At 38.5% G+C, this 25,576-nt stretch overlaps 1 protein-coding gene across 1 annotated transcript; it reads right to left on the bottom strand.

The window, feature by feature from the left end:
• Positions 1-7,000: 7,000 nt before the first annotated feature.
• EEF1E1 (eukaryotic translation elongation factor 1 epsilon 1) lies at positions 7,001-24,886 on the bottom strand. Its single transcript, XM_075142675.1, has 4 exons — positions 24,698-24,886; positions 22,703-22,903; positions 15,113-15,208; positions 7,001-7,664 (listed from the first exon to the last, which is right to left on the bottom strand). Exons 1-4 carry the CDS (start codon positions 24,803-24,805, stop codon positions 7,524-7,526), a joined length of 546 nt encoding a protein of 181 aa, XP_074998776.1. The 5' UTR covers positions 24,806-24,886; the 3' UTR covers positions 7,001-7,523.
• Positions 24,887-25,576: the final 690 nt, after the last annotated feature.

A 25,576-nucleotide genomic window follows, 5' to 3' on the forward strand; every position in this document is an offset into this window, starting at 1 on the left:
CTGCTCACTGAAATCACTATAATTTTTTTTTGACAATGCATATAATCTTCTAAACACAGCCTTGAAAATGAGTGAATTGGTTTTGTTGAAACAATCTCCCTGAAAATCAGTCAAAATATGCTTAAGATCTGTTTAAATAATAAAATGAATCTTACATTGGGAAATGTTCAATACTTCAACCAAAGTTATTGTTAAATTCAGCATAAATATATAATCTAACATAGTTTTTTACTCCTTCACTGTTACACAGTCTGTAAATATTACATTAAATAGGCAAAAATTAGCAGAGATAAGAATCGTTATTAAAAAATACTGTTCCCTTTCACATATTTTTTTTCCTCCCAAAGTAACCATCTCTTGCAACCTATAGATCAGTATTTATATTTTTCCACTTGGACCCAAAGCACGTAAGCACTTGCCAATCACCAGTAAATTACATTAGTGCTCATATATTAATAATACCTGGAGGATATTCCAGCTGGCTTGATGATCACTAATAATTAGGGGTAGAATTTTTCAAATGTTAATTTTATCCCCTTCCAGTCTAGCTGCCATCCTTTCCTAGTCCCTCTGTCAGACAAGTTATTTCCCCCTCTAAGCCCTATGCCCCAGCTATCTTTTTATTTGCTAAGCAGCAAATCCTGTACTTAAGGGGCTTTATAACTACGGCATTTCTAGGAAAGAGTTCTTACATCATGCATAATGTCAGGTTCAGAATTGCGGGACTGCAACAAGAGCAAATCCTGTGACAGATAAGTGCATCGGTTTCTAGGACTGCTGTCCTGAAACCATTCCTCCTCTTTGTCTGAATACTGTTTGGTTTTTTTTTTTTAAAGAATATGCTTTATTTGCTGCTTTTATGCCCGTTTTTTTCCCCCCCTGCTTACTCTCACTGCCCCGTCAAGCTTATTCTCAAAACATATTTAAAAAAATTAAGGAGGACTTAAAGAGGTGATGGCTATAAAAAGACAATACTTGTGGAGCCCCTAACCTGTCAGTTTGTAGGAAGTAGTCATCAAGTCACAAAAATATGGGAATAGCTACGGCTTGGAGCATGAAAATCAACATATGTAGTCATCATGTATTTTTTTGGAAGATAGGCTAAACAACCTCTGTCACTTTTGCCGTGCAATGGAACCCGCTTTCTCTTTTAGGGATCACCCTGCCACTTCCCATTAGCGTTAGCAGCACTCCGAATTGCAAAATCTTCAGATGAACGTGCCGAGTCCTGTCATTTCCCCCACAGGCTGTCTCGCGACGATAATCCACTAAAGGATTGTTTCATCCAAGTGGCGGTGTACGAGTCAAATGCCGGCAACAGGCAGGGAAACCCAAACCTGTTGAGGCAGACGTCCGCCGAGACGGGAGGAATCGGCGCGACGGCCCTTAAGAGGGCGAGGCGGGGACGTACTTTGCGCCAGCAGAATAAGTCCATGGGCTGCACCCGTGATGGGAGACCGAGACCGCGATCGTGATGGCTGGAAGTTTGCGGGCCGCGATGCTGATGCTGGCCAAAGCAGGCCTGGGGCTGTGCTGTTTGGAGGAGTGCCTTGTCAGATTAGCCGTGCGGCTACTGTATTTGATGCTCAACCTGGACGGACAGGCCTGCCAGGCAGAAACTGCTCAGGCAGATGATGCTAGGGAGGACAAAAATTATCCACCGCAAGACTAAGAAGACAGATGACACCCAGCAGGAACAGCAAGCCAAATCCGCAGAATCCACAATGCAGCTGGCTAGCCCGAGGCTACCTGCCTCTTTGAAGTGGAATAGACATCACCGATGAGCTGTCAAATTAGATCACCAGCCTGGAAATGCCGAGAGAGGTTTAGTTCTTCCAACAGAGAAGGGAAAGTTTAATAGATGAAAATCTTCCTAAAGGGGCCAAGGTAGCGTGGGAGGAGAAAGGGGAATCCTTCAGATGCAGCAACAATGAAAAATTACTCACCTCCCGCCTGCCTGCAGTGAGAGATGGGATGCGCCGCGTTCTGCAGCAGCCGCAGCGGCTGTAGTTGCTACCAGCACGGAAAATAAAGGCCACGCCTGCAGGAACATGCACGGAGCAGCAACAAGTAACCCTTACTGCAAAATCAATTCCCCCCGCCAAATCTGTGATATCTTTATATGTCGCCCTGGAGCTGGGCTCTGAAGTACTATAAATCTAATATTCGAGACATGCAGCGGTGGGATACAAAGACCCAGCCTGAATCCGAAAGCTCGGCGCAGCAGAGGCGCATGATGGCATCTCCCCTCACACGCCTTTTGCAATAAAATTCAAGCGCAAAAAATGTGCGGAATACAATTCGATTTCGATAAATCCAGAACAAAAATGAGGATTACCAAGTGAGTAAGCATGTGCTCAGGTGTATGGTGAATATGAAACCTGGCGTTTCCGTTAGGGACAGCAGCAGCACGATCCAATTATAGATGCAAACAAGAAATACTGCTCTTAGGGGAAAATATTAAATGTATTAATCCATTAAGCAGCTGCATCATTGCAATTACACTTTGAAGTTAAAGACTGTGAAACACACCAAAGATTAAAAGAAGTGGTAAGATTGAAAACCAAAAGGAAAAAAAAAATCAAATAGGCCTACAGATCCCTCTTCCTAGCAATAAATAAAAAAAAAAGAGATACAAAAAATTACATACTGGGTTCTCTATACACGTGCAATTATAAAATCAATTTATGGCCATATCAAGGCAAATTTACTTGGAGAAAAATCATGATAATGTCTCTATTCCCAACTTCAGCATCCATATAGCAGACAAACCATAAATCACCTGCAGAGATGCAAACAGAAGATGCTAGCAGATCAGAAAGAACCAGACCTCTGAATAGAAGAGCTTACACTGGATTTCCTGATAACGATTTTATAGGAGTATCTATTCCTTTATTTTCGTCTCTCTCAGCTAATCTCTTTTTAGGTACTTTGTCCTTATCTCTTCCAAATCCACAGCACTGAGGAGCAGAGTTTTGATCATCTATTGCTTTTTAAACAAGAGGAGAATAAAGACGCCCAAGTTCTACAGCTCTCTTCATCTGTAACGTTACTTGGGTGTATTTTATTTCATGGACAAAAGCATGTTAACACTTCTAAGTCACATTTTCATATAGAACAGTTAATATAACTGAGTGTCTTACATGAATTGCAAAGTACTCATGTCCATCTCAAACCTTACTCAAGAGTCTCAGCTCCCTGCTAATAACCCAGGATCCAACACCCACGCTGAAGAGTCTAGATTACTCTTCCATCAGCTATAATTATAGTTGAAATAAATGTGTGTATGTGTGTGAGAGAGAAAGAAAGCGAAGTTGAAGAACTATTTTATCAAGATACTCCCATGAGCTATAACACCTATTGGGAAGTTTAAGATGTACCTTACAAAAAAGAAGTTCCCCATTTCTCGGGCTATGTTCTTTCAAAGATTCAGATAGTAGTAAGAAATGCCTGGGAGAAGGGCTACTTCTGTTTAAAAGTATTTTGAAGAGGGTGGGGTAGGCTACAGAGAAGGATTACAAGATTAAAAAAAGATAAAAAGGATGTGAAAATATCACCTCTTAAAGGCAAACAGCTAAGACGCTAGCTAGGAGACTTCACTGTCCAGATGTTCTGCATTCTACCCAAAGAATCTCTGGCAATTCAAAAGGTGCAAACCTCTTGAAAGCAAGTACTTACTGTGGGTGGGCAGTGAAGAAAGGTAACAAAACTTGCTTGATTGGACTGTTTCAATTGTTAACCAGAAGTGGTATCTCCTAACCTCGTTTCTGTGTGGAAAACTGGGATGCCAACCTGGTAGGTAAATCACTGACGACACAAAAGGAACCCGACAAAAAAGCATGATATGCATTTAAGCTATCATTAAAAAATTCTTTACACTTCTGCTGCTGAAAAGCCTACCCTTCAGTTCCATCTGAATGGTCAGATTTTCTTAATACCCAGGTCTAAACTGGAACTATTTTTTTTTCTTCAACGTAACACAGATCTTCGCAAATTTCTCATTCCTACTCACTCTAATCCCATATTAAACCTGGATTTTTATATAAATCACTGTTGCCCAGTTGTAAGTCTCAGTGCAAGAACTGCCCCTAGAGACTTCTGAAGTCAAACTGAACTCTCACTTGAAAATGAAGTTACACATACAAAGACGACTAAAGATCATCAGCACATTTCTAACATATCCGATGCAATACCTGAACACCCGTTTCCACCTGGCTTGTCTGCAAGCAGTGGTCATCTTGGTATCAAGGGGAAAAAGACAAGTCAAAGTGGTAAGTGTAAGATTTCACTGAACACTTACAATTATCACATTTATTTCACTGTTGAATTCTTCAGTTGCTGAAAGGTTGTCACGCAGCACTATCGCACCATATGGCAACAACCTCAAGTCCTAGAGGCACATACTTAAAAGACCATAACATGTCAGGCCCCTTGAATAAATTAAATAGAACAATTATGCAAAATAATAATACTGCAATGATGAGATACATTAACAAATGAGAGTGTCACTGTTCATGAAATGCTGTGAAAATAAATTCCACACATCACTGTGGTCATCATCATCATCAAACTGCAAAGCCACAAAAGTAAAACATCACCACAGTATTTACTATGCCCTTCAGCAACTGAAATTTTAAGAAAGGAGAAAGGGGTTGCAAGGGAGGAAAGTCACTTTTACTAATGTTCAGTGAAAGTATAATAAAATACTACAGAAACAGAAAGACAAGTGGTAGTATCTTTAAAAATAGCAGAACATTTACCCACGCACGCTCTTTATACAGACCATCGATGTTAATTTGAGAGCTCAGGTACACTACACCTCATCTGCAAATAATATGAAACATCAACATAAAAAATGTACCTCATACAATCTCAGATAGACCAAGATATATTTTTGTGATTTTTCAGAAGTTTTTTCACAGATTTAGTTGTCCTTGATGATCAAAAGGCATTAGACAGAAAGGGGGAGAGGGGAGGAAATCAATACCATCTGGTTTTCCCAGTCATCTCTCTAAAGGCAACGTCTCAATTCATCCTTCTTTGCTTTTAACCCTCTACCCCCTTAAGCTTCTCCATGCAGGGGAGAGAAAATTGAAGCACACAAGTTAGCATATGATAATGACCAAATGCCTTTCAGATAGCATAGAGTTAAATTTTACTAATCCAATTCTAAACATTTCATCTTTCTGTTAGCTCAACTTTTTTTTTTTTAACATTTCAGCAGCAAGTAACACTTCTGAGAAAATAAAACTGGCACAAGAGGCTAGGGGATACTGCAGCAGTAGCATGTAGCCACCTTGAGAAATCCTGACACTTGGAAACAGCGGCTGTTTGGGATTAAAAAAAAAATTACACTTTGTAGCATCATCCCTACAAAATTTGTCTGAAAAGACGACGGCATTGTTTTCAGCAATATTTTTAGCTCTGGTTCCATTTCAGTGTTCTTAGCTGTAACATAAGCTGCTATTTCCATGAATGAAGGCTTGCACATGCACTTTACAAAACTTAAATCATTCTCATTTGCAAAAGCATATATAAAAACAAACAATCTGTAAGATGAATGTGAAACTTCCCCAAACCCTGACCAAATGCTCTGATGATTCCCGCTCATGCTCCCCTTCAGAAACAGAAAATGGTTCATGATAGTAGAATTTAGAAGAAGTGCAGGTGTTTTTCTAAGTCTCATCATCACTTGCTCCCAGCCATAAGTGGGGGGGAAAAGCAAACTCACTTATATACATACTACTAGGTAACGAATGTTTGAATAAATTGAGAATTAAGAGTGCAAGTACTGACAGCAAAAACCTGAAGCCCTCAGGTAGTCAAATACGAAAAGTTTGGAGTATGAAGTTTCTAATGTACATTTGCACTAAAGCCCACTCCACAATTCTCGAACAGATCTCAAGACTTCAGTGAGCTCCTCATAATTAAGTACGCAAGGCCAGCTTTTAAATAGCAAGGAACAAGAGTAACTAATAGGAAAAATGCTAGGAGCTGAGAATTAAGCCCCCTGGGAAACAATGAGAACTTTTTCAAACTAAACAAGAATATTTTAATTTTTAACAATGCAAGGCATTCCTGAAAGTAACACTGTGTGCCTGTAAACCCTCTAAAGAAATTATGTATATACAGAAAACGCCTATTAGAGAGCCTGGAATTGTGCAAGTTAAGCTTACTCATGCAACTTTCTTCTGTCCTTTTATGTGTTAGGGTATATTTTAATTACCTCATCTCTCACCTACCTACTTTTTTCTTAAGGCCTTGTAACATTTAAAAGGCTCTAACAGCTATCCAAGATATCTTTGTATCTACTTTACTGGGTGGGAGGTTCCTAAAGCAGCACACAGGTTAGGACAAAAGAATGCACAATTGAGAAGTTGTTTGCTGAACACTGTTGTAGAAACCAACATAGAAGTTTATAAATTAAAATATCAAAATATTTTTGTATTTCTTCTAATGTTTTAAAAGAAATGTTGACTGAATTGTGCAGAAGGTAATTGCCCAATTCAGGTGTATCCTTAGGGCATTATGTTAGCCCTTTTCAATTTGTTAAAAATAAAAATGGAGAGACCACATTCTACAGTGAAATGATCTGTCAAAATGTCTGATTCAACACTAGTGTCTTCGGTTTTAAAACAAACTTTAAAACATTGAGAGCAAACTTGACAGACTAGCTCATTATTATCTTAAGCTGAGGGGTTTTTTTTTGTTTGTTTGGGCTTTTTTGGTTGTTGTTTTTTGTTTTTTTTTGTTTGGGGTTTTTTTTTTTTTTAGGATCTTGAAACTTGCATTTGCACTTGTGTGGAAATACCATATGAAGTGAGACACATACAAAATCTTGAAAAATGCTGGCTTTGTTACCCAGTTTGAAAGAAAATGCTTCTAGAATCAAAATAAAAGTCCATACACCACAAAATAAAGTAGCACGTGAACTAACCTTTTAAAATTGTCATTTTCTTTACTGAAGAAAAACTAAAAAGTTTCACAGCCAAATTAAGACTACAGTTTTAAAATAATTTATTCAGTCACATAAATACTTTGTAACATTTGCATGTTCCCTTTTTCACATCCTTGGCACACAATATAGCTCTTAACTTTTACAAAACTAGTGTAAACATCCATGGAAAATAAAATGAAAAGAAAGCGGGACATACATAAAAATTCAATAAATAGCAAAAGGAGTGAATAATTGAAGGAAAATAAGTAATTCTTTCCTACAAAGACCATGTAATTACACTTGAATGTTTAATTGAAAGAACTTTTCATTTTTAAAAAATAGTGAATTAAACTCCATTTCCATCTTTCTACCATTGTTGCATTTAATCAGGTACATGATACAATTCTTTAACTAGTTCAAATTCTTAGATGAACAATAGCAATTCAATGCAGTTGTATTATTTGAGGCATCAACAGTTTTGGTTCACATACAGAAGGTTACAAACCAGGATTTGCAAGTTAGTGGTTTTGGACAGTATAACTTCTAAACTCCCAAACACCCTTCCAACATGACATTAAGATTTTCCTCAATGAGTATTAGTGAATAATCTATTCTTGATAAAGATGACATTAGACAGATGTTGTCGGACACCTGGATAATGTTGAATGTGGTTGAACCAACGAGACACGTTAAGGTATTTCTCCTTTTCTTGCACTGTGAGGTCCACCTGCATGGAGAAGAAATACAAGGCACCAATAATACAAGGCACTGCATCATTAGCGTCATAACATGTGGTAAGGTAAAATAAAAGTGGATAGTTTTACAGCTGATTTCAACTGACATAAAAAGTTGTTACAGTCCGGCAGTATTCTATCTTAATTTCACATATTAAAATTCACAGCCCAAAATATGTATTTACTTTTCATATACTCAAATGAACAGACCTGGAGGGTGAAATACACATTTGTATGTTAGAGAGGGGGAAAAAGAGCGTGAGCTTGCTTGAATTTAATGCATCTATCTATTGATGGGGTTAGCGTACAGTATTGGGAGGGGCAGGGAAGAGTTCCACAACATGCACAAGTCTTTCCTGTTAAACTAGCAGGCAGTCTTGCCTCACAGGCAAAGTGTACTACTTTGTATTTCAAGGTGTATTATAAGCTGGTGAAGGGCCTGGAGCACAAGCCTTATGAGGAGCGGCTGAGGGAACTGGGGTTGTTTAGTCTGGAGAAGAGGAGGCTGAGGGGAGACCTCATCGCGCTCTACAACTACCTGAAAGGAGGTTGTAGTGAGGTGGGTGTTGGTCTCTTCTGCCAAGTAACTAGCGATAGGACAAGAGGAAATGGCCTCAAGTTGCGCCAGGGGAGGTTTAGATTGGATATTAGGAGAAATTTCTTTACTGCAAGAGTGGTCAGGCCTTGGAACAGGCTGCCCAGGGAAGTGGTGGAGTCACCAACCCTGGAAGTATTTAAAAGACGTGTAGATGAGGCGCTTAGGGACATGGTGTAGTGGGCATGGTGTGTTGGGTTGACATTTGGACACAATGATCTTAGAGGTCTTTTCCAACCTTAATGATTCTATGATTCTATGAAAGTTACTTCCTATTTTGAGCAAGTCATACAATAGTTACTAAGAAACATAGCTTAACACTTAACTGTTCAGATGTGCTGTCTCACATTATTAAGATAGCAATGGCATGATTCAAATTATGACAGTAAACCAAACTGGAAACCTGTCCATACTTGATAAACATATTTAAAGTACTATCACTTACTCCTACAGTTTGAGGTCCTGTTGTTCACCAGAATTCTCAAGTCAACAGCACAGTCACTTGCCTATTTTAATGCATATCTAAACAGCTGCAAGATCAGTCAGGAAGAAGCCTCCAACTGTCATATAGCTATTGCAACAGCCCTTGCCACAGGGATTGTGACTAAGATTAATGAAGAGTTTCAAGCCTACCTTTACTTTTATCAGAGGACTGGCTCAGATAAAGTCACCTACAATTACAGATCTTAACTATACCTTTCAAAGTCTTCTAAGTTCAAGTCAGCAACATCCTCAAAGCTTTGCTACAAAGTTTTTTATTACTTCAGTCTTTCACACCAGCTGTAGAAGAACTATTCCCATCCTGTATCACTGTTCTTTGATTAGCAATTCTAGGTCTTTTCATTCCTCTGTAATGAAGTTAGCTTATCAGTTTAGACAATAATCTGTTTCCTCACATTAACCTACTAAAACTAAATTACAAACATGGTAGTCCTCAAAACAGACTACAAAAACTGTATCGGGAACAAAATGTGATCTTCACATCAACCACCCTATCTTATCTCACCAATACTTCAGCTAATCAGTGCAGGATTCACCTCACTTCATTTTCAGTTAGCTAAGTTAGCCATCAAGCTTAGTCATCTTGACAACACCTGCAGTCAATGAAAAAGGGCACACCTGTAGAGGATCTTTTTAAGAGACAAATCACTAGCTAGACATTCCTAATATTTTTCATGTTTAGACTTCGAAAGCTTATCAAGGTTAATCTCCTCCTCAAAAGCTAAACACATGGCGTATTCCTTATGCCTCATTCTACAAACACCAGATTTCACGGATAATGCAGGTTCATTACAAATTTGACCTTGGACACAGGACAGCTGGAAACAAATACATTCCAACAAACTTTAAATCACAGGAAGAGCTATACATACTCATTTACTCAGCTGTATCAGTGAAAAGCTGGTATTCAAAACTACGTCTCATGTTAAATTTCACCTTGTGACGCACCAGCCCTTTCTATTTCAAGAATTGTCTATAACTGCTTCTCCTTACTGCTCTCTCACACAGCTCAGCACTTAGCTTAGAATTGGAAAGCTTTAAACATGTAGAGGTAAAAAGAAAATAAGGATATATACTAGAGGATGAACCACTGGAAAAATACCAAGGAAGAAGAATTTCAAGGAGTTGCAGGATGGAATTCTAAACCAATGCCACACAGCATTAAAGCTCTAGTAACATTAAGTTCAGAACATAGGAATGCAGCAACAACCAAAAAGCACAGATCTTGCAGCTGCTCCTAAATCCAAGCATCTCTTCTTCCTACAGGACTCACCTGCCAGAATACAAGCATAGCACTGCACATGTATTTCCACAACAACTTCTGCAATTTTGAACTGTTATGAACCCCAGTTCAAGCAGTATGAGAAAATCTGCTTTTCTTGCTGCTGGCATGGAAATGTAAACACTATGCCTACAGCTGAATAGTCTGATAGAAGTGCACAGACAGATCCATTAAAACACAACCACATACTATTTTTGCTGAGCTAGAAACATAAGAGAGTTAATCAGCATTAGCCAAGTGGAAGAGAATAACACTGGTAAGGGGAAAAACTCCAGAATTTTTAAAGGCATTACAAACAAAAAGTGGAAGCTATTAAAATGTAACACTTGAGTGCTTCACAAATTGCCTGAGCTTCTGCAAGTACAGTATCATCAGGACAAAAAAACCCCATGCAGTACCATTTAAGGGAAGATGCTTTTATCACCTGCAGTTTGTTATAATTAATGGTAGTTGGAAGCTGGTGCTTGGTATGAAGCTGTAGAACCATTTACAAAGCAACACAGAGCATAAAAAGGGCAACGTGTACTCTAAGGCCATCCAAAATTACTGAAAGTGAAGAAAGTATTTAAATATGAGCAGATACTAAAAATACTGTCACTTCAAGTTCCGTGAGTGTTGTACAGTTAAAGTTATAATTACAATACCCTTTTTCAAAGCCTTTAATGGGTAAGCTCTTGGTTATGAAAATGCTGAACTAAACTTCAGATTTTGCAGCAGATACAGTATTTCCTCCCCATAATTTTATACCAATAATTCTCAACCTTCACATTTCTCTGATGTAAATCAAAAATGAAGTCTGGAAAACTAGTCCTCCTCCATTCTCTTAGTGTAGTGAAAAAACATCTGAAGGGCAAACCAGACAGCTACTCTAATAACAAAACCCCTTTTTGTACTCTACACACAACAAGCAAGATATTTTTACTTATTTACATAATGTACTCTATCAGTGAAATATATTAAAAAGCACTTTGTGGCATGCTCTACTTTTTACTTGGAACATAACTCTTAGGTTAATTGTTTAGAGATCACTTCCATGGCATTTTTTACAACATTTTGTTAGATGGGTATTTTCTGTTCTTCCTCATTAAATTAGATAATTCCCCCAAGTTAAGAAAGGCTGCTGTTCTGCTGTTAAAATAATTATTTGCTATTAAAGCAATTATTTTAATAGCAAGGAAGCAGACACTCAATTTGACAGGCTTTTTTTTTTATGTCATGGAAAAAAAAGTCTTATTCTTCCACCACAAAGCTCACAAAGGGTAACCAAGGTGGTCATCATACAATACAACTAGAATAGTTTCTAGAAGGGCTAGAAATACTCAAGCTTTAATTATATTTGCTTTCAGTAGCATTGGGGATGCAGGCATAAATTCCCATTCCTACACCCTGCATGTGCATGTTAAATCTAAAAATACCTGCCTACATCTGAAGTTTTTCAGCATCAAGAAAAGAATAAGATACTCTCTCGCTTGTTAAATTTAGCCTTTAGATATGAGGGAAAGAGAAAAAACAAAACCAGTTGAATAGTGTATTTCATGAAATACATGTACTTCCACATAGTTTTGACTGATTTTCTGCTATTAAAGGAACATGCTTAAAATTAAATCTTTTCTTTAAAGTAAAACTGTTTTTTGTAATTCAGTTTAAGTACCATTTCTAGCATCATTCTTTAGAAGGAAAGACTGTTATCCCAGTACTAAGATAAGCAGCACATCAGTGAATATTAAGAAAAACACATGGCAATCTGTTTATTACAGGAAGTGTTCATTATGGAAAAAATTAAGTGGAAAATTAACTACTACTGCAGTCTCATAGTTCAGTATCAGTAGTTCTGACCCGAGGAGAACAACTTAGTTTTTTGCACTTGATTTGACCCCAAAATTTTGACTGAGGCTTCTTCCATTTGCAGATATACATTTCATCCATAAGTTATTTTCTAGACCTTATTAAAGAAATTCTCAAGTCAGACATATAGATTTGACACTACTTCTTTGGTTCTGACAAAGTTTTTGAAGTATAAAACCAGATCAACCTTTTTATTGATTATTTCTCTTAAATAGAACTGGACTTGTGCTGTTTGAAAATACTTAAGAATAAAAACATAGGGAAACTTTTTTTTATTTTAAATAAAAAAATTGTATGAAAACAAGTTCATTACCACAGGGGGAATTTAATGCTTACTGATTGCCTGAGCTATCCTCAAGCAATGCGTCCAAATTAAGTAATCAAAGTGTCTAAAGACAACAATATTTATATTCGATACATGGAGACATGGAATTACACATGACAATGTAAATCACATTGATTGAAAAAGCTCATTTAGACAGTTAGTATCAAGCATTACACTTTTTGGGTGTTTGTGACCTATATTATGATGCAGAACAACAATGTATACAATTTAGTTCCTGCCTTAGTACTACAAGTGTGTATTTCTAATTAATACACTCAAAATAGACTCAGTCTGCAAGAAGCCTGAAACACTACCTGTGAATCTGACTCTCACTCATTAAAATACTAATTCCTTTCCCACAATATGGATTTTTAAACACATAGTACTATTGTGCTTATTAAGATAACTAGAAGGGAGAGGAAGACTGAAAGAAAGGCATACAACTGCAAAATTAAGAGTTGCTGCTGTTCAGTAGACAAACTGATGAGTAAGTTCAAATGGACGAGCCTAGACAGTGAAGAATCAGGTTCTAGAACCCCCCCTGGATAATGGGAAGGGCAAAATGAAGGTGGGACGAGCGGCGGAATATGAAGATGTATGATCTATATTCAGAAAGGATATATAAGAAAGGAAGATGAAACCACAGGTGAAGAATGGAGCAACAGGATTGCATGGTCTTAAAAACCTCTCCAGTGAAACGTGCATCAGAAGGTTTTTAAAGTTTTAATACTTGGCTCATTCAGGACAATCATGGTATGTCACTAATATTTACAGTATTCTATTACTAATGTCTGTGTTAGCATGTAGTTGTTAGTCTATCAAAAGCAGAAAGATTAATCCTAAAGGTCATTATCAGTAACATTTTCAGATCAATTTTCTAGACAGCTTGATGGACAGCAAGAACTGTGGGTCTCCCCGCTGTGCCTCCCATTTCTACTTCCTCTCTTGAAGGATAATAGGAAACATTTATTGATATTTTGCACAAGGCTTAGCTGAAACAGTGGTGGATATGACAAATTGCTTCCCTGGACCACACCATATTAAGAGATACAGCAGCTTTCCCCAATCCGCCCTCACCCCCCCCCCCCCAAAATATCACAGGATTCTACAGTTCAAGATCTTACCTCTATAGTTAAGTACTAATATTAATCAACTCTGAAACTTTCACAATACACGTAATTCCTAGCTAGCAGCTTCTATATTTTCCTCTTTATTTAGGATAGCCACCCCATTATTTGCCCTTTATACCTTTCCAATTCAGAAAATTATCTTCCATGAAATGAAACATTTCAGAAACAGATGCTGTACTATAAACTTGTCCCAAGTAGTGTCTGGATGGTTGCAGGCACCCAGGAGCACCAAGTCATTTGTTTTTACCATCTGTTCTATTTCCCAAAGCAATAACTTGTATCTTTTCTTCTTGATTAGGTGGTCTACTCTAGAGCAAACTCTAAATTTAAAATATGCTTGATTTTCCCCTGCCTAAGTTTTTAAAAGAAGTCTCATTTGAACTCGTACTCTCTTACAGCATATACAGTCATATTTTTAGAAAGTACTTACACGTTTTTTAATATCTCTACATATCATATGTGAAAGGTAACCCATTCTGACACTCTAGCCAACACATCTATCCTACTACTTAAGATATTTTACAAGGCAAATATGATTTAACAGAATTAATTCTAAGTGACTTACTCTAACATGTTTTCAAAAACCTTCTGAAACAAAGCTTCCCTTCCCTCTGCTTGACACCTTCTCATTTGAGCTTTTACTCCTGGACAGTCAAGATACATATACGTAAGTTCTCTCTCATTTTTGGTAGTATTTCATTACTTGATTTTTCCCCCCTGCTGCCTCAGCCTCCCTTTTGAAGTGTAGCATTCTTGCACTCTTGTCCCAGAGTCCTGCTTTTAATTGTAAAAAGTAACCACTCACCCAGTTGATTGAATTCACTGATTCTCAGACACACGTGCATTTGTCAGAGGCATCTTTTTCTGATCATCTCTCCGCCCCCAATTTTCTAATATAAAACAGACTATTTTATCTTCTCCCAAGAATTTAGCAGACCTTTTTATATAAGTCCTTTAGTTTGTTCAGCAGTACCCACTCCAGAGAAGGACAGCTCATTTACAATCACATTCCAGCCACCAAAATACAAATAACTTCTACTGCTTCACCTTTAAATTACCACCTGGGGTTCAGAACTGAGGTGCAATGATTTATAAGCACTTCACAGTAAACTCTGAGCTGACTATGAAGAATCTCAACATCTTTTCCACTCAGTACAAACTTTTTTTTTAATTGTTTTTTTTTTCCTTCCTCCTAAGCACCAGCTCCCCATGTTATTTTCATATTCTGTATGTTATTAAGTCTTGAAACACAAATGACATTTTGTTATGGCTCACACTTTTATACGCATTCATCCTTCAGGAACTTTATTTACGTGCATCTTTCACAGCACCAGCAGCATTTCTCCAATGCTAACAAGGTTAATACTTTCAGGTCTGACACATCCTTTCAGTTTCATTTTTCTATTTCCCCATGTAGTTCTGTAAGCAGTCATGTTTCAGAGTTGAACAGATAGAGTCCTCACACCTAGAAACGCAGGGATAGATATCGTCCTTGTTACATTACACAGAGGAAACTAAGGCATTCTGGACACTACAGATAATACACTTCTTTTGACAGATCCATAGCTAAATATTAAAAAAAGTAAAAGATGAACAACTTAAAACAAGTTTTATTTGAAGTTCTAATAAGAATTCTGCCCATTTTTGTTCTGTAATTGTCATTGATCAATTCAGTAGGTCAACTTCTATAACAATAAACTGCCCTGTAGATAAACAACAATTATGATAGTTGTACATATAAAAATAATGCAAATAACACTTACCATGACATGATGCAATCCATAGTACATCAAAATGTCTGCTAAGGTAAAAATGTTTCCTGCAAGGTAGACTTTATCTTCAAGATGTATGTTAAGATCCTAAAAAGGAAAAAGTCATCATACTGGTGTAGTATTGACTTTGTAATACAAAATATTAAGGCAATTGTTAAAATAATAGAACACTTCCTCTGGAGACCATGCGTATAAAATAAACACCAGCTTTAATTCATCCCAACTCAGCAAAGGAGAAAAACATTAAGAGAAGAAAAAATTTTAAAAAGTCTCAAGATAATAAACTAAAATATCATCACTCTTTGACAGCAAGAATTAAATAAAATTTAAATGTTGGTCTCTAAACAAAGTGCTAGCCAGCTTGCTGCTGGCACATAATTTTTCATAATTCCCCCACTTACATCCACTCAAATTTTTGTAAATACAACTGTGATTTATTTTACATATTAAGCTGGCTCCACAAAAATACTGTCAAATCTGTCTTTTCTTGGCTTCAAATTACTGGAATTAAAAAATGCAAGAGTTGTGTATATTTTTTTATTAGCGCATATGACTCAGAAGCACTGCTGTTATACATTTAACATTTGATAAGTGGAAAATGCAGTCCTATGATCAAAGGAGAGCATATTGCTTTTCCAGTAGCAGCTTCTCCTGTCCTCCAGGACTCGCTCAATGCAGCTGGTCAGCAAGGTGCTGGAACTGCAAATGCGTAAGAACCAGGGAAACACAAAGGGATAGCGGGGTGGGAGACAAATAACATGTTTCAAGCTCAATGCTGGAAACCCGATACCCATCAGCTGGTATCATCTGACACCTGCTTTTATTAATGTTGAAATCACTGCTAGCAATTCTTAATGACTGATACTGTCAATTCAGTTGCTATCTAAGTCCATATGAAGAGAGCACTGCTTCAGCATTTTAAGATCGTATCTCTCAACAATTCCGTATCAGAGGCTATAAGGGTGGGTAGTGGAAGGCTTCCATTTAGGTTCAGTGAATAAATATTTCAAATCTGTATTACTGAAAGACCATTTTCATGGCTTTTCGTATGCAGTCATTCTCTGCTGGAAAACAGGAGGCTGACAGACTCCTCGTTGCTCAGGTGTATCACTTCTGAGAACACAGGCATCACACATCAGCTCTGTACCCATCCTTCCTTTTCTCCACACCTTACCTACTTCTCATCCAATTTATGCACCTTTCTGCCACTACTTTCCTCGGAAGAAAGAAATGTAACAGCAAACATTATCTACTTTAAACCTGATCCCACCATAAGCAAGCTTTAGTTTCATAATATTCTTTTCAGAAATGTAGGAAAAGAGCTTCCCAGCTTTACCATGGATTTGGAAACTCTCCCTGTTAGTATTCCTCTGTTGGTTGAAAAAACTTGTAGTAAATGCACTCCTTTTTCCTCAGAGCTCTCCTTAAGCCACCCTCTCCCCCTGCCGCAGAAACAGAGGTAAGCAGCTTAAACATAAGTAACATTTTTCAAAATGTCCCTGAAATAATTTTTGTATCAATTACAGCATGTTCCATTTTAAGACAACCTTTTATTTTTAAAAAAAACTCTAGGGCAAGGAGAAGGGGGTTAATAATTAGCAAACAATTTAAAAATTACATTTAGCCTTAAGCATATTGCAGTTTTTGTGGTTCCATAATTTTACTGATATGGAGATATCCTACAGTGCATATGTAAAAAACCACAGAACTAAAATGCTGAGACTTTAAGACATCTGACCTTGCATTTGAATTTGACAAGTTTGACTCCATTATGCCACCTTACTATTTCTTTCATAACCTCTTCATGACAGGACTCCTGTACTTCTGTAGTATTTAAACATACTCACGTCTGCTTTGATTTCTTTTATTAGAGCACATCAGGGAAAAATATTAACCCCTGCATAGTTAAAATTCTGTCATCTGCCCCTGGCTATGTAGCTTCTTTTCTTTAGACTGGTTTACTGCTTTGTTCATGTTAGCTCTCAAATTACTTTAAACATGTAACTACAGTTCTGTGGAATTTCACACACACAACACAAAGGCAAATGCAATGCTAAGAAGAAAAAGCTTGCAGGAAGAAAAACAAAATCTAGAGATCTGTTTACTAGAAAAATATCATAAACTTATCTATTCTGATACAGATTCTCTGACCAGCATTTTTCATTTTGATTAAACAGAAATTCAACATGCTTTATAATGAGAACTAACGCCACTGAAATTATATTCCCCCCTCTCCCACTCCCTTCTTAGTCTAGGCTACAGAATCAGGATTTTGTAAAGTAAAAAGCTCATTATCTCTGAAGGTACAATCAACACAGTTATTTCCCTGCTCAAAATTTTGCATTTCTGCATCAAAGTAGTTATGGCATGCTAATTCTTAGTTTTATGGATCTTCAAGAGGTACGCTAGTTTCTATGCAGAAAAATTGTTTGCCCAGTTGTTCAGGATGGGTTAACATCATACAAAGATGGGTTAATATCATACAAAGGATAAATTTGTTCTTTGACTATAATGCACATGTATACTTAAAATATTAATCAATAAAACAATCCTAAAACTTTAAAGGCAAGGTAAGCCATTGCAGCATGAACAATTATTTATTCTGGTTCATCATATTTTATGAAGTCAGTTAAGTGAGCAAATGGAATTTGAAAAAAAAGGGTTTAGTCTTGGATAAATTAACACAGCTTACAATTCTGTTTTTGAACATGTACTTTCCTCCCATAAAATACAGACAGATATTCCGATTTCATTCTGTAACTCAAGCTAATTCAGAAACACCACTTTACAATTTTTTTTTCATGTGCGCTAGGCACATTTAGTTAATCTTGCCTCATGGGTTATGCTTCCCATAGATGATTATATTATTGGCTAATAGCCAACTGTGTTAAAATTCCTGAAAGTCAAGATTTCTTAAGTGACCACGGTATTAAACTGAAATAGCGTTCCTGTCCTGGAGAGATTAATGAAAATATGAATACAAAACTGTATTTGAATTTCTATTACATCCAGTAAATTCAGGTCTGTTAGCCGTCATTTGTATCATTGTCTTTCATGTACTGAACGTACATACAATCCCTGTATTAAATGACTGAAATAGTCTTGGAAGTTGCTTGTAACTAAATGAACTTATTGTTGCAATCCCTCAGGAAATCCTTTCTCAAGTTTCAGACAGGTATTTAAGGCGTAACTGCAGTTTGATGCACTAATATGTATTGAATGACTGCAGCAATTCAAATTCCATTTTTGGGTATGGGGGGAAAAGGCAACAGAAAGAAGAGATGTTGCATTATTTATGGACTAACCGATGGATTTCCATTTGCTTGTTCTATGGAAAAAAATCCAATTTACAGCCCACATCTAGAATGACAGCTCAACACATCCCATCCACGGCAAACTTCTGGCCACACCACAGTATTGCTTACTATCTTTTAAGTATGCACTCTAATTGCCTGTAGTCCAATTCATCCATTAAGGTGACTGAATCCCTTCCAGTCACCGCAAGTTGAGACAGCAGCTCGGATAAGTAACATTTGTTTCTTACAATGACTCAATAGCTTACAATGGATCTAATCATACTCTGGGGTTTTTTTTGGATATTTTGTCCACAACAACATGCTGCTGGCATATGTACTTCCCTTACACACAGAAGCACATCCTTCCAGTCAGCAATATTCTCGAGGTCGTTTATGCCCTAAATGCCTTTGTATCACGCCATGCAAAGACAAAGAGCTGAGCACTCTCAAATGCCCCAAGGCAAGCCTCTGACAATGCAGAACCCAAGAAAAGGATTCTGCAGTCATATCCAAGAAAAGAAGAATTTCACTGCTGGGGCGTAGCCATATTTTTTAATTCTAATGCAAGACTTGTGTGTCTAACTGGCAAGCTATGAGCTAAACCTGGTCTGGAATAATATTATATTCAACATACTGAGTTTCCCGTAAAAGACAGAAGAAAAATAATCGACAAATGTTGCTCAAATAATCAAAATTCAATCTCTTACACCTGTAAGCACACAAAAATATCCTGGTGCTAACAGAAAAGGGAGAGAAGTGAACATGGAAAGTCAAAGTTTAAAAAATGGTTGCTGGACAAACTTGCCAAAGTGCGTAAGCATCCCATTTAGAAGTCTGTCAAAGACCAGTGTACAAGAACTGTGGATTAACAGTATGGACAGAGCATGGATTAACATGCTTACATATTTCTGGAAACAATAATTTTTTAAACAAGCATATTAAATAAGAATTGAAGCTCTCTCATTCAGATTTCTAATTGGATTTCATGATGACAGCCAGACAGCACAGGAAATTAGGACAAAACTAGCTGAAATCATGGAACGTTTTTTGTATGAGACACTGAAAGTAGTACACAAAAATTCTTGGTTATAATTATCCTTCAGAGACTAGACATTTCTGTGGAAGCTTTTCTATGAATTCCAGTACAAGCTCCCAGTTATTTAGAATATGCCTCTGAAGATGGGGTAGGGGGGGAAGAACCCCCTATCTAAAATTGGATATCTAAAATTGACAAATTGGATATCTAAATTGGATATCTGAAATTGACAAAGCAGAGACATTCAAATCTCCTGAATGGAATTCATTAACATCTAAGTAGACATTTGGTGGCACAAAAGTTTCACAAATGTTCTCAATTCCTTCCCAGAAGAGCAGAAAAACTACTAATTATCAAGCACAACAACTCAGTAATTTTCCTATGCAGCTTAATTTAGCACTAACCAAAGATCAAAGCAGCCAAGGAAAATACTGTCTCATCCTGTGGAAAAGAAAGTTAACGTAATGCATTGGGTATTATGTTATCACCGCCATTGACAATCATCATTCCTATGTATCTGCTGAAGAACAGTCCAGAGGTATTGCTCCCATTTATTTTGTTCTATACAGGAGCTCAAATCAAAGTTAGACAAAACTCAAAAAGCACTTTCATTGACCAGTTCCGAACAGTATGGCATTTGCTTCTGCATGAATGTAAAAAACCTGGTTGATATGGTCGGACTACTTCATGATTGTTTTCATGCCAAATAATAGCTTTAGTCAACATGTCAGTAAGAACAATTTAAAAACGTATTTTTCTAAGGCCAACAGAAACCCCTTCCTGTTCAAATTAACAAACATTAAACCAATTATTTACTGATGTTTTTCAGAACCACATCACCTCAGTTAAGAGTTAAATAGAGGCAGCCTAAAGTTTATAGCAGAAGTGACTGAGCTGTTTTTGGCGCAGTTTATTATAAATTGTGGCTCTAGGCTGCAACTGTCCCAAGATTGCCATTGTGTATTCCAGACACGTTGTAAAACTTACAATCTCTGACTTGCCTCCCTATTTTAGTTTTCCTTTTTTTTTCACCCATACTCCCTTTTGGCATAGTATACTTTACTGGTAGGCTGCGTCTTTTTCTGATTAATCATGGTGGCAAAAGAACAAATTAAAAAAAAAATTAATTGCTATACTATGAAATTATTAGTGCTGGAACAATTCCAGAGCAGCCCTGTGTCAAAATAAATTCTGGCCATTCAACAACTGCTAAGAAAAAAAAACCCCGTAAAGTGGTAATATCTATTAGAATATACTTAAAGGCAGAGATTCTCCCTCAAGTGACACTGACTGTTTCTCAGTAAGGAAATTTTGTTTTGTTTGGAAACACGTGATTCACCTACGTATTCGTATTTCAGTACATTGTCTTTTCTACACTGCCAGTGTTGCTAAGGCTAAAACTGAAAAGAGATACCAGCTTCAGCACGAAACCATCATATCTCTGCATCTAGTTTTAATATTCAAATGCAGTTCTACAAATACCTGCTTTGTCAGCACACACATGCAAGTACCATCACTTAAACCATCCAGAGCAGATGTATTTTGCTATAACAAGACAGAAAACCTGCTTTTGGTTTTTATATGATAGAAGGGCAAGAAAGGTAAATAAAGTTAGTTATTTATTCTCATACGGTCTTCTCACAGTTTGGGAGAGAACAGAAGGCATCACAAGTTTGTTTAAAAAACAACTGAAATTGTTAATATAATATTTATCATAAAGGTTTTTTAAAAAAAATCACTTAGACAAAAGGGACCACTGAGGGCCACCTAGTCATACCACCTGTTCAAAGTACAGCTAAACCCGAAGTTAAATCCTGATTAGTCAATGCCTCCCTCAATCAAGTTCTGAAAATCCCAAAGGGTAGACAGTTTTCATGCATTATCTGTAGAGTAACCATGACTGTAAAGGTTTTGATAGCATTTGCAAGTAGAAAATAAGACCAGAGATGTTACAAAAGGAGAAGCAATGTAAACAAACACATGCTTAACCAATGGAAGATATTCCATAGATACAATGAGATCAAAATAATTCAGATTATCTAGGGCGTGAGAGAAATGGTTCTTTACAGCTTTCACCAAGTTGATCCTTGTAAAGCAGGCATGATATTCCAAGTCCTCAAGATCAAGGAGGCTGTCAGTTTGAAAAGGACAACAGATTACTAACAAGGTTTTGCTTTGCACCATTTTAAGGTGCAAGATTTTCCTTGATTTTAAGTAACACAATGTGTTAACCCTTGAACGCTGCTTCAAGTTTATCTTTGGTTTCTGCAACAGTTCTAACTGACTCAGACTCGCCACACCTAACAAAAGTCAGAAGTATTGATTAAAACATACTTTTAAAATTAGAAAAAATAAGTACTTTAAAAATTAATTGAATTTCACTGCTGTTTCATACACATTTAGTAAACAGAGCCCTTAGCACTAACAGTGTAAAGCAAATTTTCTCTTCAAGCTCCATTCCCACAAGACTGCAAAAATACTAATTACCAGTCACAACGAGTAAGAAGGAAAATAGAGTAAGATTTGTTATCTACTCCCTGCCATCTGGCTGCTCAAATAACAGGGTGACCCTTGAGATTCTCTTTTCTGCTTCCACCTATTTAAGAGGAAGTAAGCTTCAGACTACGAGAAAAGTTTAATACAGTAGACCAAAGCCTCCAAACAAAGTAGCTTGATGTGAAGGGCAGTTTTGCAGAGGTTCCTTTATGATTTCATCTTTCACATACAATTCTGTCCAGTAACTCCTGTTGGTATCAAGACCAAGTACCATAACATCAAATATGGCCTGTATTCCATAATTACCAAATCAGTAAGAATAGCTCTTAAAACAATCAGAGCAGTGTTACCTTGAAATACAATGCCAACTTGTTTATAACTGAGGTTTTATGAAGATAATAAGAAACTGGCATCTTACACAGCTAGTAAGAGACTAGGCAGCTGAACAATCTCTAAACTACCTGGAACACCCTAGGTAGTTTACAGCGTTACAGCTATAAAACACTGTAAGAGCTCTGCTTCATATATTTTACAGTTTAAGTTGTCTTCCCTTCTGTTTCAGGTTGTTGGGGTATTTTTGTCAATAGAAGTGAAAAGCACAAGCAGAATAAAAGCCAGCGTTTAAAGATACCGTCAAGTCTTCAGCATTTGCTTGGTTTTATTAATTGGTTGTTCACACACACATTAGCACTGTAATCTTCTTCAAGGTCTAGTCACTCAAAATTCAGTGGCAGGTAATTAAGTACTCCTTACCTTCAGTATTATTCTAGTATCTTCTTTACTAGAGCCTCCATCTACACGAGTCACTCTATATTCCAACCACTGCTGAACGACAGCTTTCTCTTCTGCAGTACTTCCAAGCAGCTGGTCTTTCTTAGCCTGTTTAACTAGGTGGGCAGCTATGGTCATTAATCCTGTCAGACCAGGACCATTGTTTGTTTGAAGAACAGGAACCTAGAAGAGGAAACAAAAGTGTAACACTAAACAATTCATTCAAAAAGCAGCCTCTATAAGAATAGCTATTGGTTTTTTATAGCCCCTCAAAAGGATCTTTAAAGCAATATATCAGAATTCAGAAGCATTCATACTAAAGGTAGTAACATCAAAAAAAAGCGTATGTTCTCTTTCTACTCTTCGGGGTGGTATATTTTCAGTTTTTACAGAAGCAGCGTATTTAACACATACATGTAGACAAACCAAGACACCTTTTGCTACAATTAATCAAATTTCTTGCTAATATTGGCACAATAGTATTGCTTGTTCTAACATTGGCAGAAATCTTATTAACTAACTTTTAACTCATTTTCAAATTCAGACCTCTGACTTAAGATTGTAAAGTCAGTAGCATCCAATGTCTCTCTGAGTAGACCGCAGTAGCCCGACTTACTGAAATGCTTATTCATACTTACTGTTCTATTCCCGAGTGCTCTAACAGACATTAATAGTTCACTGGTACGAGGGGAGAACAAAACACACCTCTAGCTTTAACCACGTCTTTGTTAGTGACATGAGCACATGTTAAACTGTGGCAAATGAAACTGAACAGCTGAGAGTCAGAAATGAAGTGAATAAGCTGAAACTCATTACAACAGACTAAATCCCATTCAGTCATTTATGACATCAAATGTTAGAAGAGAAACAGATTAAAATGCAACACGTTTTTTTTTTTAAGTATCTGACCACACAGAGGAGCCCGTCTATGATCAGATTTAATTAACATAAGGTGTAAGTTAAAGGCATAATATTCATTTTGCAGTTGTACCAAGAGTCTTTGACTACTATTCAATTTTTCCACTGAACATGCAGTCAGAAAAACTACGGACAGATCTAGTTACTTTATTTTTCAGACTTATGCTTTACAGTAATAGCATTAAAATACCTGTTGGGTTGTTAAATAATTAAGGAAGCTTTTGCAGCCAAAGAATGCATATACTGATATTCAGGACTCCAAACATAGACAGTAAATAAAGTCAAGAAAAAAACATACAAAAACATAAGGCAACTACACAGCTTCTTTCCTCTGTTGTCCTTCTCTGAGAGAATCACATAAAGGCCCTCACACATTTGTGACACTCTCAGCCCCACATTACATTTTGCATGCCTCAGGTGCCCCTTAAACCACAGAACTTAATGTTTCCATATGAACTTCAAAACGTCAAGACATCTACTTTAAAAGAGCAAAATATTTAAGATGAATAACTCCTCACTACAGACGAATTTCTGATATTAAAACCGCATCTTTTTTCACGTAACTTAACCACGTCAGCACAGATATAACTTGCACTGGCAAGGAAAACACAGGGAGGAGGAGAGGGGCGTAAGAACAAGTCCATTTTAAGCCGACATCCCTCCAACGACACACGATAACCCTTCCACAGGCAGAGAGGCTTCCAGAACCTACGAGTAGGTAGCGAGACCCTACAGCCACAACTTAAGGCGGGTGGCGACGGAAGGGATTGATGGAGAAAAGGTGAAGTCTCCTGCTCAAGGGGAAGAGCTGACCGTGCAGGGATGCGCAGCTCAGGCCGACATAGGGCCCCCCGCCTCGGAAACAGAAGGGTTGGGGGGCCCCAGCCACCGTCGCAGCGGTGGTGGGGGGAATCGTGGTGCGGGGGCGGCGCAGGGCCAGGCCGGGGAGGCGAGAGGGGAAGTAAGAGGTAAGAAACCGTTCGGGAAGGGGGTGGGGGGAGGTCAGTGGACGCCCGCGCGCGCCGCTGCCCACTCCCGGCCCCTCCTCGCTCCCTTCACCTTCCGCTCCCCCTGGACGCCGTACTTGTTCCCTTTCGGCAGGCCCAGCAACTTCTCCAGCAAAGCCAGCTCCTCCGCGCCCGGCCCCGGCCGCGCGGCAGCTGCCATCTTTGGCGGAGGACCACCTGGGAGAGGAAGGGCAGCGACAGGCGCCACCTAACAACAACCGCCAACCCCATTGGAAGACGGGACCACCGCACCGCCCAAGGAAGCGTCACTACTATTGGCCTGAAGGGACGGGCCAGCCAATCAGACGCTCGGCGCAGCCCACGCATGCGCTGAGCAGGGTTTTGCTTTGCAACCCCGTGGGGGCGAGGGAAGAGCTGCGGATCACTAAGGGCGCATGCGCTACCGCGGACCCACATTCCCCCGCCCACATGGTGTTTTGCGCATGTGCGCGCCGGGGGCTAAGAACGAGGGGTCTAAGCCACGCCTCCAGGGTGTGGTCTCAGCCGGAGGGCGGGGCGAGCTCTGAGGGGCCGCAGGGCCGGGGCCGGCTTCCAGGGGCGGCAGGCTGGGCGGCCGTTGCGGGAGCGGCTTCCCGGCCCCAGCCCGGCAGGGAAGGGGGGAAACATCGACGCGGCGCCCTCCTCGCCGCTCCACGGCCAGGCCACCGGCGGCGGGGGCCGAGCAGCTCCCCGGCCGGCCCTGCCAGAGTCGGTTCGTAACTCGGGATGGAGACAGCCTGCTTTTCCAACGGAAATAACAGCCGTTTCCTTCCCGGAAAGGGGCAAGAGCCGTTGACGGGTTTGTCGCTATGCTTCTGACAGAGGCAAATGAAAGGAGGAAAGCCGGTGGCTCTCCTGATCCCGGTGCAAGCCCCATGCAGTCCTCGGTTCGCAGCGCTGCCGCCCGGCCCTGGGGTTTCTCGGTTGCTGG

Source organism: Calonectris borealis, chromosome 2 (genome assembly GCF_964195595.1).
Source record: "Calonectris borealis chromosome 2, bCalBor7.hap1.2, whole genome shotgun sequence".
Lineage (NCBI taxonomy): Eukaryota > Metazoa > Chordata > Aves > Procellariiformes > Procellariidae > Calonectris > Calonectris borealis.